The 14914-nt window shown below is 42.5% G+C and overlaps 1 protein-coding gene across 1 annotated transcript; it reads right to left on the bottom strand.

Moving 5' to 3' along the window:
• Positions 1-12275: 12275 nt before the first annotated feature.
• Positions 12276-14573, bottom strand: apoeb (apolipoprotein Eb). Its single transcript, XM_049583252.1, has 5 exons — positions 14482-14573; positions 14165-14226; positions 13931-14081; positions 13474-13761; positions 12276-13379 (listed from the first exon to the last, which is right to left on the bottom strand). The coding sequence occupies exons 2-5, from the start codon at positions 14205-14207 to the stop codon at positions 13034-13036; spliced, it is 828 nt and encodes a 275-aa protein (XP_049439209.1). The 5' UTR covers positions 14208-14226; positions 14482-14573; the 3' UTR covers positions 12276-13033.
• Between the last annotated feature and the right edge of the window lie 341 nt (positions 14574-14914).

Here is a 14914-nt window from a genome sequence, read left to right as displayed (position 1 = left end):
CTGGGAGGAAATCCCCCAGGACAGTATCCGCCGACTCATCAGCAGTATGCCCAGACGTTGTCAGGAGTGCACACACTACTGAGTCACATTATGAGTTGCTGTGATAAAAATCACACAGGTTAGATCAGGCTGTGATTTAAATTTTTTACTTTGATTTTCGGAATGATTTTGAATCCAGCCCTCAGTGGGTTGATGATTTTGGTTTCCACTGACCATTGTTACATCATTTTGTTCTCAACAAATTATACAATGCACATCAGTAAAAAATTTCAGCTTGAATGATCAAGATCTGATGTTTGATTTTAGTGTTCCCTCAGTTTTTTGAGCAGTGTTTATTCACATACAAGACAAAACATCTTTGGTTTAGGGTCATGGTGCTTTTAGTTTGCCACACTGGGAAGTATTTTTTCCACCGAATGAAACAGTGAAACCAGAATTTTTTCTAAACATGCACATTATAAAGGGAGTTTTCCTTATCTGGAAAGAGGGTTTAAGGACAGAGGGTGTCATAATCTGTACAGATTGTCACTTCCCTTGAGGAAAGAGTGTAATATTGAGGTAAATAAAATAGACTTGACTTGATTATATTCTGTAATTAGAAAAGTCTGCTCAGTGACTAACCAAGAAGTAGCAGTTTACTTGGCATTGTAAACCATTTGAAGTGAAAGTGATTTAAAGTTAATGTCATCTGATGCAATATTATCCTAATCTGTGACCTCTGCACACCATCTGCTGCCCCCTGTCACTCTGTTCTCTTCATGGTAACAAATTTCAACGAACTCGGATGACTGGTGGATTATTAACCTAGCATAAACAGTGACTTTAGCCCGGGAGTTGTGAAATTGTCAGGAAAGCAGCCGTGTTGGCACTTGCCCTTTGGTACCAGCTATTGACACAAATTAACTGTTACCTGCCAGATGCTGCTGGCTATTCTTTGGTAGCGTGATCAGCTTAACTGCCCATTCATAGTCTAAATTAATCACTTGGTTAAAGTTCCGTAAATTCATTTAATCACATTGTGATCAGCCAGTGGTTGGTTGTTTATTTCAGTCAGGGAAGACTTGTTTTTTGATGTTCAGAAGTTGGTGGTAAGAAATACAGCATCAAAAGAACTTTAGTTAGGACAGCAGAGGAGATACCTGCACACCGATACCACTGAGATGGACAGCCACAAAAAAGGTTAACAGGCTGAGATCATTGCAAAAATTGTCTATTTATTTAGAATATCTGTGCACAGAAGACTAATATCTTACAGGTCTGCTCTTAAGCACACAAAAAAACAGAAAAAAATCCTGCTAAAATGGGACTTTATTGTCATTGTCAGGTTTTTAGTGCAATGAAACACAGATGCACCTGGGTTTAATATAACAATGATTGTCCTCTGATTGCATTAAGGGACATATTTAAATAATGAACTGCAACCCTTGAAATATGTCTGAGATGAACAAAGGCCTCTTTTAATCTGCTAATATTCCAGCCTGTGGCGCCCTAAGGAACATTTAAACAGGGGTGGCCAGATGGGGTCACTGAAAGAGTTAAGGAATTCCATGTTGACAGACTTTATTGTTTTATTTTACAGATAATATTACTAATCATCTGATGTGCATAGACTTACACCGGTACAGTAAACATTTTGAGTTGCAATGCAAGGTACCCTGGGTACGTTGGTTGTTGATGTTCTGGGGCACCGCGTCAAGTTCTGCCTGTTACATGCATTGTCTTCTTTCAAGATACACGTTTTCACAGGAAACTTAACATTTATATACAGTCTCTTTCAAAATAAACACACTACGTCGATACAACACTGTGAATTGACGTTTTTTTTCGTTCAACAAAACACGTGGTTAGGTTTAAGAAAAAAGAACAGGGTTTGGCTGTAGAATCTTATGGGAGGTGAGCACCGCTCTCGCGAGTGAAGTGTGACCTGGACATTTGCCACCTTAGCTTTCGTCCTTGTCCCGCCATGTTTCCTCCTGATGCCGCTGGACGCCATTAAACCATAACGGCGAACAGCTGCGTATCATGCCGATGTTAAAGGACGGCTTTTTCATCGGTGTCTGACGCTGCAAGTCACTGCCCAAGTGCCAGATTTCGATGACTTCTCAGTGAGACCGGGCTCATCTTTACATGTTATATGATTCACTGTTCTTCAAATAGAATAGAATAGAAGTACACTGATTATAAGGGAAAAAACACGTACTAGGAACCAGCCTTGTTAAGTCCTGTCCTGTTCATTTATTATTCATCCAGTACACTCACTGATGATACCGATGTTAACACAGGATTTATATCTTTTAACTTTTGTTTATTGATGTTTTTATTGCACTTTTTTCACATTGTTTCTTCAGAAAGATTATGTAAGTGATAATACCAGACAAGGTGTTTATTACCTGGAATAAATGGCTGATGTGCACTGTCCAATGCGCAGCAGAGGACAGGTGGCTCCTCAAAGGCCATGAATTCTTTATTATGGACACCTCAAAGTGTACGATCCTGTTTATTCCATGGTCATTTTCCAAAGGAAAAATAAAGGAAACAGTTGGCAACAACAGGGGGAAACATGGCGGGACAAAGACGAAAGTTAAGGTGGCGAAAGTCCAGGTGCAGCGGGCGGGAAGGGCAGTGTACGGGTCCAACAAACCAGGACTTTCACCCGGGAGAGTTGTGTTTGTGTCCTGTTAGATTCTACAGCCAAACCCTGCTCTTTTTCCTGAACCTAACCACGTGTTTTTGTTGCCTAAACCCAACCATGTGTGTTTGTTGTTGAAGGGAAAAAAACTTCAATTCGCTGTGTTGTTCCGACATAGTACATTTTTTTTAAGAGACTGTATGTAAACAATAAATTTCCCACGAAAACAAGTGTATTTCAAAAGAGGACAATGCATGAAACAGACAGAACTTGACACGGCGTCCCAGAACGTTAACAACCAACACACCCAGGGTACCTCATACATCGTAAGTGGACATGGAAAACCAAACGTCAATATGTGACGAGGTCGGAGTGAGAATGTGTTGGAATTTCACGTACAAATGATACGTTGCTGCCATAAAAAGCCTGAAGTAGCGAGCTGAATGGCTAATGGTTTGTGAGATGGTCGCAGATGTGCACAAAGTATCAGTAAGTTCAGAGGGCGTGTGTTTTTCTTGCAGCTTGTGTGTTAAGTCTCCATCCTGTGATGAAGCACGGAAGATTACACTTAGTGTTGCATATGAATTGTACACAGAGGTTTTGACTACCTTCATCTCAGTTGCTATGGTTACTCATACTATTACGTAGGTAGCGTATTAAATTAGAATGGTCAACAGACAGTTTTACTGGGAGTACTTGGTGGCTGTCCATTGTCAGGTTTTAACGGACACCCTGCAGACAATCAGAATCAAGTATTCACCCAGACCATGGTATGAATTCAAATTATGTCGCAAAAACAATCATCTCTTGACAGAGAGGCAACATAACCATTTGGTGTGTTGAGCAGAGCGATGAGTCATGTGAAGAGGTCAGCAGTCAGAGGGCAGGTTGTAGGCTGAAGATGGGGACTTGTTTACTCTGTGGTTTAATTATGTGGCAATTTAATCAAAGCATTTTTATTTCATTTAAATACTGTAATTACAGGAAACAAACATTTACTGGGAACAAGCCTTATCAAGTTTAGGGGAGACTCGCGGGTATCCTTAGAGCCCCGTTTCAATCACACATCCTGAGGTGAGAGTTCAAAGAACCACTTAGAAAATAGTCATGCCAGTTGTTCTCTTGCTAAAATGTAGCCTGAATTTGGAACGTTATTTAGCCTCCTTCCTGTCAAGTTATGCCAATATGGTTGGTACCAATGGCTGCTGACTTTGGCTAGTTTCACAAGGTACCACTACCTTTGCAACTGCTTAAAAATGATTGCGCCACAGCCTCTTTAAAATAGTAATCTGGATGGCCATATCCCTCCTCTTTTAGGGCACCACTGATTTCCCCCACAATATCTGATAAATATCTTGTAAATATTAATTTATTAAGTTTTATTTTGCTGGCTGTAAAATGTAATATTTGAAATAAACAAATAAATCTGTAAATTGGCTATGTCCATCCCACTTTCCTACATACATTTTCCGTTGTTTAATGAAATTTCAAAGAACATTTAGGTTAAGTCTAAGTCTAAAAATAAGATAGTTTCAACTCACCAGTTATTTTTTTTTTAATCAGTTAGGAATGAAAAGAATTGCAGTGATCTGTATAAAACATGGAGGCCATACTGTTATACACCAGAACTGTTTGTGTGTTTGTTTACTTTTTTTTTCAATACACTTCATTCTTATATTATTTCCAGTGAGAAAAATGGATATATAAATAACAATAATAAAATGTTTTCTTTTGATGTCTTTATTGCACTTTTTCACATTGTTTCCTCCAAAAAGATTACATTTAAATTAATCTACAAAAAACACTGACAGAGAGGCAACACAACCATTTTCTGTGGTGAGCAGAACGTTGACTTGTGTGAAGAGGTCAGCGGTCAGAGGGCAGGTTGTAGGCTGGAGACTGGGACCTGTTTACTGTCTGAGTCATTGAAATTTTGTCTTCATCCACTCAATAAACTCATCGAAACGGGCCCTAATGAGGAAAGGGACAAAAATTGCGTTATCACAGAATCAGTGTGTGCACGTGCATACCTCTGTGTGTGTGTGTGTGTGTGTGTGTGTGTGTGTGTGTGTGTGTGTGTGGGCGCGCTTACTTTGAATTGACTGCAATGTCGCTGGTTTGGAAATCATCAAAGCTGGCCTTGAGACTTTCGGTAAACTTGGTGATCTTCTGCTCGATGGTCTCCTCCTGGGCCTCTGCAGGTGAGAGCCACAGACAGAGACACAGTTACACAACGAGAAAGAAGAAATAAAATAACAAAAACGTGTTATTTTAAGGGCGTATCTAACACAAGACCTACCTGTGTATGCGACCAAAGCCAGCATCAGCACGGCAATTGCAAGGTACAGTCTCATCTTGGCTGTGGCTCTGTGAGGAGGGAGGACAGACACAGGTTCATGACACAAGGATCAAAAGGGTTTCACTTTTTCTTTTAAAATAGCGCCCTCGTGCGTCAGCACCACAGCGACTGGACAGCGCCCTTTGCGTCGAGCCATCCCGTTATAAGTGTATGACCAACATCTAAAAGCCTATTATCTTTGTGGTTGCTTTTTCCTCATTGCGTTTTAACCTTATTAACTCCTTCAAACACGCAGAAATAAGTAACATCAGAGCCAAACTTTTGGACAAACACAAACTCTAATTTGATGTTTGTCTTCAAGCTTTTCTGAAGTTAAGAATATTTTGTTGCAGCTGTAGGTGTGATGCAAATGAAATTGTCAGACATACCTGCTGTCCGTCTCAGAGGAGGAAAACAATCGAGTGTGTTGGAGCGCCTGTGTGTGTTCCTCTTTATAAAGCGCGCTCGGTTCATGGAGGGTGACGCACAACACCAGACTTCAGTCAACATGTACACGTGGAGACCTTGAGGTGTCACTGCCCCCTTTACTGACCAGCACTACCAGTGCCGATGTTATTGCATTAAAAGATAATGATTATGATAAAGACGCCACGGAGCAAATCAGCGCGGTGCCTAATTACATAATGCGGTGAGATTATATGCAGCACGCTGATGAGGGGAATCTGGTTAAAGTCATCAACCACCACCACCACTGTGTGCAGTCTCTACTCATGGGTGTGAATAGAGACCAGCAGATGGGTGATTTTATTATCAGAAATGTGTCCCTGTTGCATATTTAGTGGAACATAAAACAGTGATGTGATCAGAGTTTATCTGTCAGCTGTAATGGTGCCAATAGATATGGTGAGATGTGATGCAGGAGGAACATAGTTCAGCACTGATAACATTATTACCAATGGACCTGAACTATTTGGAAGCTCCTTTGGACCTGAAGTGTTGGCCAGCCAAGCATGAACTCAGATAGTCTTACATTTGTTGGTCATGGCTAATCAAGATGTTTTATATTAAGCAACTGGACTGCTTCGGAGCCAGATTTGAGCGTCCTGGGCCTGAAGCTGTAGGTTTGTGAGAATGATGCATATTGTAAAACCCCAATTAAAGGCCCAGTCCCTTGTACTAGCCCGATGTGACTACACATTTTGACCAATAAACACCTGTCTCATTTCGGCCTGTTTACACGAAAACAATCTACTGAAAACGCAATTGTTTGAAAAAAATTTCCAGTTCAAACGACAACGTTTTGATAACAATCAACAACTTGCACACTGATCCGCAAAAATGACCAAAACGCTATAGTATACATGCCAGGCCAGTAGCTGGCAGTGTGACTTTGTAATGACACAACAGGCGCCTGTGAACATGCGCTTCCTTCTACAGAGCGGCGATGTATAAACACACAAAATGGCAACCGCACAAATGTTTGTCTGGACGGACAATGACATGGAGTTGCTACAGTAAATCTACACTTTGCTGGAGAAGCGTTGATAAATTTAACAGGGTGAGCAGCACAAACAGAGCTCGGGAGTCCGCCATTGTTGTTGTGATGGTCGACTTTCTCGCGCATGCCTAGTGACTGGAACCGTAACGCGCATGTGCGAAAAGTCTCCGTTTTCAGAGGAATTGCATATTGCAAGTTTACATGACAGCGGAGGCGGTAATGTTTCCAAAAGATTGCACTCTGGAACCCGTTTTCAAAACGTTACGTTTTGAGGCACCCAAAACGCCGCTGTCATGTAAACGATCAGCTGCAACGCGACTAAAGATTACCTTTTTCGTATTTGAACATAAACAGGCGCTTAGATTCCTGGTCTGGTTGCCAAGCAGTTCATTTTTATAGAAGTTTTTTGGATATATGAAACCAGGTTTTTGTCTACCCATGTGACCTAATATTAGTTGAACTGAACTGAATTGAATGCCTTTATTGTTATTGTACTTTACAATACAACAAAATCAGGAGTGTTTCTCCACCATGGTGCATACAGTACAACATATAAATACAATAAATACAACACAAAAGAGCAATAATGCGATAAAGTGCAGTGAGTGGACTGCATTTGTTTAACAATGTTTGTTTAGTAAAATTATTAAGCTATCAATGAATCTGGTGGTTCTGGATTCTATGGACCAGAGGGTAACGGTTCGAAAAGGTGGTGGCTGGGATGTGTATTGTCCTTAATGATGTTATTGGCTCTTGAGAGTGCAGCAGTTTGCAGTGACAGACAGAGAGATGAAGGGGACAACCAACGACCTTCTCTGCTGTCTTGATGATTTTCTGAAGAGCCTTTGTGTCTGCAACAGAACACCCAGCAAACCACACAGAAATACAGCATGAGAGGATGCTCTCGGCTGTGGATCTGTAAAAGGACACCAGCGAGTAGTTAGCTGTTTAGTTAGTGCATACATGTTGGGGAAATGTGGGGAAATGAAGGGGAGTCTAGATACAGGACTTCTTTAACCCTTTCTATTCCCTTATCCTTCACTGTTGCCTCACTCATAGAGTCATAATCAGAATAGAATACTGAAGAGAAGTGGGTTACAACTCAGAAACTGTACTTTGTGCGAGGTGTGATATGAGAGGATGCCAGATTGTGGTGTAAGACGCATCGTATCCTTTCTAAATGTAGTGTGCTGGTTAGGTGACGTAGCCACATATTGTAGGTTGGTACTGTTGTTCCTTTCCATGACATTAGTAATAGCTTGTTGTCCTTGTTTATAGCTGTATGTCTACTCTGCTTACTGAAAAATATTCCTTGTATGTGTACACATACTCGCCCGATAAAGCTGATTCTGATTGGAGGTTTAAGTATCATTATTATAGATGCAATAACTACAAGCAAGCAATACCAAAATATTGATTTGATCAAAGTGGAGCTAAATTCAACTGAATTATGAATGAATCTGTGACTATGCAGTAAGATGATGGTATTCTGGTTTGTAAAATATTCATTAGAAAATTAACTGGTAGCTATGTAGTATAAATTCAATAAATCCATCTGATATGTCGTGGACTAGAAGCATAAATTAGCATACAATGGAAATACTCAAGTAAAGTACAAGCACCTGGAAATGTAGGCCACAGCATGTAGTTACTTTACACCCTGGCCTTATTGAATGTATTGCATGTATTGCATGTATTGAATGTATTGAATGTTAATGGGGCAGAGGTGATAGTCTTCACTCTGAAGCAGACTGCTATCCTGTGTTGCTGTACTGTGTCCCTTTGCTGTTCTTCTAAGAATCCCATTGTCTCATTCAAAGTTCTTTTTTATCCAGACCTTCCCTTTTTTAAAGGGAAGCAGGTCAGACAATGCCCCATGGTCCATCTTGTAAGTTAGCATGCAACAGAAAAACAGTACAGTCAGATGAACTGCAGTAACCTCTCATTACAAGTGTTACCTGAGTTAGCACCAGGAAGTCTGTGTCTGATGGTCGGAAGGCTTCATCACTGCTTAACATATCTGTTTTCACACCGAGTGGTCTGCTGCAAAGGGCCAAATGCCCATTTGCTGCTGATGACTCGGCCTATAAGGTGCTAACGCTATGATGAATAGCCCACAGTTAAACGAGCCTTCACATGCTTCAACACCCACACATTACCTCTGAAAGGCTAAATCTCCATCTCTTTTGTCATGAAGTGGCCAGTGAGTTTATGTATGAGCTTGTGCTTGCGTGCATATGAGCTTCTCTTGAATAATTGTAGGAGGCACACAGCGTGAAAGTGCACGTCTTGCGTGCTCCCAATTTGCAATAACAAGCTTACAAAGAGGCTGTTTTTGTGTTTGGCCGAGGGCTCCTGTGGTGACTGATTTTGTGTGCCAGCTCTGAAGGGGAGGGAAAGGATGGAAAGAAGAGAGGGGGGTGTAATAGGAGGTAAAATCTCTGCATGGGGTGTTTTTGGGAGGGTTACTTGCAGTCATGGGCTAGCTAGCACCTGCGAGTTTGCTGGGACTTTTTTTTTTTTATTAGTTGCTGGGCAGTACTCAGAGTGCAGACACCCTATAGGAGCAGACGGAGCAGAAGTGCTGATCTGGCAGGATGCTTGTGGTTTTCCTGTTTTTACCATCCATGACTGCTCCTTGCAACAACAGACAGTTTAATGTAGGAGTTTCACTTGTCTGTTTCTATATAAACACAGGTTCCTGACAGGAATGATATCATAAGGCACAAACACATAGTCATGGTGTTAGTCATTCTTTCACTTTACATGCAGTGCCCTTTAACACAGATAGAAAGGATAAACATGTTTTCTTGCGACACGATGAGGTTGTTTTGTAAAGGAGAGAGGCTTATATTAATAAATGATTGACTTCAGAGACCAATGTGCAACTAACTTAGCATATACATGTTACATAAGATTATTTTGGGGCATTTGCCTTTAATTTTGATATCATACAGTAGGTAGTTTAACAGGAAATGTGAGGACAGAGAGAGACGGCTGATATCCAACAAAGGTCTCCAGTCTGATTCAATCTATGGATGTTCAGTAGCAGACCCTCAGGCCACAGTAACAGCCCAGCTCAAACTCACTATCATGACATGCAAGTATCAGTTTTATTAGACTAATTCTCAAGTTGTCATGAATTCTTATTTCATACTTCTATCTTAATTTTACACACCTCAGAGAGACTTTTAAACTGTCACTAGCTCCTTGATTAAAATCTCTGGAAAAGTATGTGTGTTCTGCTTTTGAAACTCACAAGGTTTGTGTTTCTTTATGAGGTGAATGTAGTTTACTTTATCTCCCAAAAACGAAAACACAGCTGCATCTTGGTGCGGCATGGATTCAAGTGGAGGGGTCAGAGGAGAGGAGAGGATATGATCAAGGGACAAATGGTGTCCTCTGCTGGCCTCTGCTCTGCACTTCAAAGGAAAAATCCTGCTGGGTCTCATAAGCATAACTTTTTTTTTATTGGACAAGTGAGTGATCTGAGTTTAGGACAATCATAGCCATCTTTTTCCTCTCATGCACGTTCAGATGTGTAGCAGGCCTAAAATCTCTTTTGGATTTATATCCCTTGCAGTCACTATTGTGTGGGAAGGTTTCCGATTGGGGACAGATTTGTTTCTTCAAGGAATGCTTCACACACAACATGACCATTTGTGTGTCACTTAGTCATGCTGTGTAACCTTGCATTCATGGAGAAGTCCAAGTCCCATTTATCCACTTGTTTTCTCAGTACTTCCCAAACACATGAATTTTCCAACCTTATTACTTAAGACTCGGCTGAAAGGGAAACTTATTTATGCTCTCTTCACAGCCAGACTCCAGTGAAAGGGTTTTTGTAGTGATAATGCATGTGTTTGGGAAGCACTGAGCATCCGACTGGATAAATGAGACTTGGGTTAGACTGCACGAGCTGTGTGAGAGTTTGTAAACAGATGTTTTTATATAGTTTCACTGTTGGTACTTAATAATGTTATGTAATAAACCGTTTGTCATACTTTGAATTCAAGTTTTCTGTATGTATTTACAGTAGCACACCATGACTAAGGGCCCGTCCCAATACCCCCCTTAGCCCTAACCCTTGGCCCTACCCCTAGATTTGCGCATTCCTGCGAGGGGTAAGGGTGTCCCAATTCCTTTTTGCGTCTAGAGGTAGGGGGCATAACGAGGGGTAGTGGATATGAAACTAGCTCTTCGGAGCGAGGGATTACAGATGCTGACTTGCCAGCGAGGGGTAGACGTCGCCATGGCTACCACCGAGCAAGAGACAGGGAAAAAAGTTTATGCATGTACGTATAATTTCGCAAATAAACATGGAACTTTTGTGAAAACGTTTTCGAATAACTGTGTATTTGTGTAGAGAACGGTATACCAATTTTTTATTGCTAGTCAGGATTGGAGTTGACAGAAAACTAGCCAGCTAGCTAACCTCACCGTCGTCAGGTTGCTTGTTAGCTAGCTAGCTAGCTCGCACTATCTGGCATCTGTCATCTGTCCTGTTCTGCAAAATTGTCGGATTTTTTACATTATGATAGCACACCAGCGCTCGTAATGTTAGCTGGTTAGCTAGCTAGCAGAAGTCCCCTGTTGTACATGTCATTTCGCCGTCTGTCATTCATCAAACAAAGTATGATGAATACAGCAAACGCAATCGGTAGGATGGACTCACCTGGAGACCCCATTGTAGATGGAAATGTAGATGGCTCACAGCTTCCTGTTTAAAATAGTTACGTATACGTGATTTCAACCCCTACCCATCGTTGCTTCATTTCGAGGCCCTTGCCCACTACCCCAAGGTAGTGGGCAAGGGCTAGAGGTAGGGCCAAGGGCTATGGGGTAGTGGACGGGGGGGGGGGGGGGGGGGTATTGGGATTGGGCCTTACTGATATAAAAAAAAAAGGCTCATTATGTGGGTGAAGTTTTCCTTTAATGGTTGTAAGACCTGTCAGAAAACATATCCTTTTTTGGCACTTTGCCTTTATTCAATAGCTGACAGTTGGAAGACAGACAGCAAACTCCTTCCAGAAACTAACACTGCAGTTTAATGATATGCATCTTAACCTCGAGGCCACCAGGATGCACATGCTTGCAAACTTAAACGTGCATGTGGGCACACTGTCTGAAAACCCTATCTGTGGTCGTAGGACTATCTTATTGGCGTGTCTGAGCACATCTGTGTGTTTGTAAATGCTCTGATGCAAGGCTTATAATGTGATCTGAGCCGAGATAAAGGTGGAAATGATAGTGTCCCCGTAATGAGAATTCAATGAAGGGCACAGCGTGTTCCTAAAAGCCTGCATGGATCAAGAGAAAGGAATCTGGGAACAGATCTTTACAAGTCTGGGCTAGAAATAGCAGGCTGAGAAATTGTGGGGGGGTTGTCTGTATGGGGAGAGCAGACCGAAACTTTGGGTGGAGTACAGGTACAGAGAGCTAGATTCATTGCTCCTGTCACAAAAGTTAAGACTGGATGAAGCAAAGAAGGCACGGGCCTCTGTGATCATGTGTGTGTGCATTAGGAGGTATGTAAGTGCTTCAGGTACATGCTTTATATAACTAGCCCCTGACATTATATCCAGCAAGTGATAAATGTAATCTGTATTGATTTAACTCATAACTCATAGGCTGCTCAAGCTATAGTAATAGCACATGTAGTGCCTTTAAGACTGCAATTCTTCTTGAGATTATTTTAGACATATTCAAACTGCTTTTGAGGCTAAACATACACCACTGGACCAGCATTAGCTTTGTGAAGACTTGTAAGTGTAACTGAACCTCACCCTAAATAATAGATCACTCTTTAATGTTTGATCAGAGGAAAAACAAGCAGTGGAAGCAGAGCGTCTTTTTCTAGGTTTTTTATTCACTCAGCACTGTTCAGCGCACCGACAGTGTACTTACAGTGAGCAGCATGGTGGGCATATGACATGTGACTCACGAGAGACTGAAGAACAGACAGGCAGCATTACACTTGTCAGAAATGCATGGAGTCATTTTACATTCCACTTCTCTGCGAAGCACAACATGAAATGCAAACAATACAGAAGGGCATTTTAGTGGTTCACCTTTAGAAATAAAAAACACACACGTTACTGTATGTATCGATTGATCGTCAGCATTATTCAGTGCATTTATTGAAATGAAAGACACTTGTGTTTGGTGCATTTAGGGATGATATGGGCTTGGATCCCTGCCTGTGAGGCTCAGCAGTTATATTTACAACCAAACAAAATGTAGAAAATTCAATACAAAACGTTTTGGGGGGGTGGGGCAGCTAGAACAGTTGATTAAAAGTAGAAAAGCGAAGCATATTACAAATAATTGTCTCCTGTTTGTGTATTAAAGGCTGTTATTGACTGGGGTGCCTGTGTTCAGTGATGAAGGGAGTTGATAAGAGAAGAGAGGGTGACTGTGCAGAAGAACCCAAACAGACGTTTAGCTGCTGACTGCTCTGTAAAAGATACACCTCATCCTCCCTCCTTCAGCTCATCAACCCTCTTATCCTTAACAAAAAAGCACCCCACTGAAGATATCATCAGTAACTCTCAACTCCCCCTCTTCCCCCCTCTTTGCCAGGGTGATAAGAAATCAGAGTCTGTCTTTAAGAAGTGGTGGTCTCCTTGACCTTATCCATGACGTTCTCAATCTGCTCACGGAACTGAGTGGCGTAGGGGGAGAGCATCTGTGTCAGCTCGTCGATCTTGCCTTCCAGGGAGGTGCGCAGGTCCTGGGCGGTGGCCTCCAGCTGGGTCTTGATGCTCTCAGCCTGAACTTCCAGCTGCTGGCCCAAGCCCTCAGCCTGGGTCATGAGCAGGGCTGAAATGTCACTCAGCTTCTGGTTGGCGGTTTCACTGGCCTGCTGGACGTAGGGCTCAACCTGTCCCCTCACAGCATCCAGGTTCTGGGTGGTGCGGGACTGGAGCTCACCCAGGTAGGTGGCCACAGTGCTGAAGTGAGGGGGGTAGAAGAAAAAGACATTTAGAGTTCATATTAACAAAGACAAGAAAGATTTAAAAGTGCACAAGCCTCCGCAAAACTTACTTGCGGATCTCTTCTGTGTCCTTGTTCAGGCGCTTCTTCAGCTTGTTGGTGTAGGTGGTGATGCGGCCGTGGACGTCGTCGCTGTTCTGCTCCACCATGGTCTTGAGCTCACCCAGATACTCGGTGCTGCGCTCCTTGGCGTCGACCATGTCCTTCTGGAGCCTGTTGGCCAGGAGCTGCAGGTCCTGAGACAGCTGGCCGGTGGAGGCATCAGTGTAGGGGGCCAGCTTGGTCTGGATGTCATCTCTGTATGCTGTCAGCTCTGCCATGCTGTCATTGATCAGAGTCCTGGAAGCAGGAAAACAAGATGATCAGACATGAGGGCAAATGTAAGCATACCGAGAGGCCAGGGAGGACAAGATTTGGAAATCAGAGACAAATGTATAAACTAGGAAAGAGAAGACGTGGAAGTAAAGCTCACTGAAAAGTCGACAAGAGGATGATGAAGTTCACTTACTCTAGCTCCCTGCTGAGCTGAGAGGCCTTGAGGTCTTTCACAGCTCCCTCGACTTTGTCGTTCAGGTCAGCCACATGCTGCCAGAAGCGGTTTACGCTGTCCTCCCAGCTTGGGGTGGCATCAGCCTGGCGCACAGCACGGGCATTGCAGCCTATTGTGGGAACATGTGAAGTGGTTAGACATCAGATTTGATAAAAATAGTTAATGTTAGTCTTCTATCAGTAGTGCACTTACCTGTGATGACTGCCAAAGCAAGGATCAAAGCAACAGCCTGCATGATTGTTGGACAGATACACCTGTGGATTAAAGCAGGAGAAATGTGAGCAATCAACAACGATGCAAGTATATGCAGCAGAGATGGATTTTTAACTCCATCTAACTACAAGAAAATGTTTCATAGAAAGCACAATTCAGTCAAAGTTTTAACAGATGTAAATAAACACAGCCTCTATCTGAGCATTAAACAGAAAAGACAATCTAGACAGAAAGCTTCTACATAGAGTGGTGTTAAATAAAATGCCGCGAGGTCTCGATGCGCTCCTTCCACTCACCTGTGAGCTTGAGCTTCCTCCGTGCTCCCTGGACGGTGACTGACGGCTTTTATACAGTGGCAGGAGACTACTGCTGCTGCTGCTGCTGCGCGTGTGGCGCGAGGGGGGGAGGAGGCGCGCGTTCACGTGGTGATGATGATTTGTCCGCACAGATTCCTGTTTGCCTCCACGCAACCTGCCAGCACCAACACCACGTCCGAAGTTCTCACAGATTTGCATTTCCATTGCATTGTGTGAGCGGGTGATTGAGCAATCAGGCTGCAACGAGAGTGACAGGGTGAAAGTTTCACGTTCAGTGTTTGTGTTTTTAACACAGCGGAATTTACAAAGTTTCAAAAGCAGCGAAACTTTCATGTGTTGCTGCCAGATGTAGAAAGTAGTGAAGTACATGTTCTGGTAAAGTAATTAGGGATACTTTATGTGCTGCTTTATT

Source organism: Epinephelus fuscoguttatus, linkage group LG8, assembly GCF_011397635.1.
Source record: "Epinephelus fuscoguttatus linkage group LG8, E.fuscoguttatus.final_Chr_v1".
In the NCBI taxonomy this organism is placed as follows: domain Eukaryota; kingdom Metazoa; phylum Chordata; class Actinopteri; order Perciformes; family Serranidae; genus Epinephelus; species Epinephelus fuscoguttatus.
The sequence above is the reverse complement of the archived record's forward strand: the minus strand, read 5'-3'. Positions and strand labels throughout refer to the sequence as shown.

Coding starts and splice junctions, on each gene's coding strand:
- apoeb (XM_049583252.1), bottom strand. CDS start 14,207: ATGCAGGCTGTTGCTTTGATCCTTGCTTTGGCAGTCATCACAG. Junction 14,082..14,164: donor TGCTTTGGCAGTCATCACAG/GTAAGTGCACTA, acceptor TTCCCACAATAG/GCTGCAATGCCCGTGCTGTG. Junction 13,380..13,473: donor GACACAGAAGAGATCCGCAA/GTAAGTTTTGCG, acceptor CCCTCACTTCAG/CACTGTGGCCACCTACCTGG.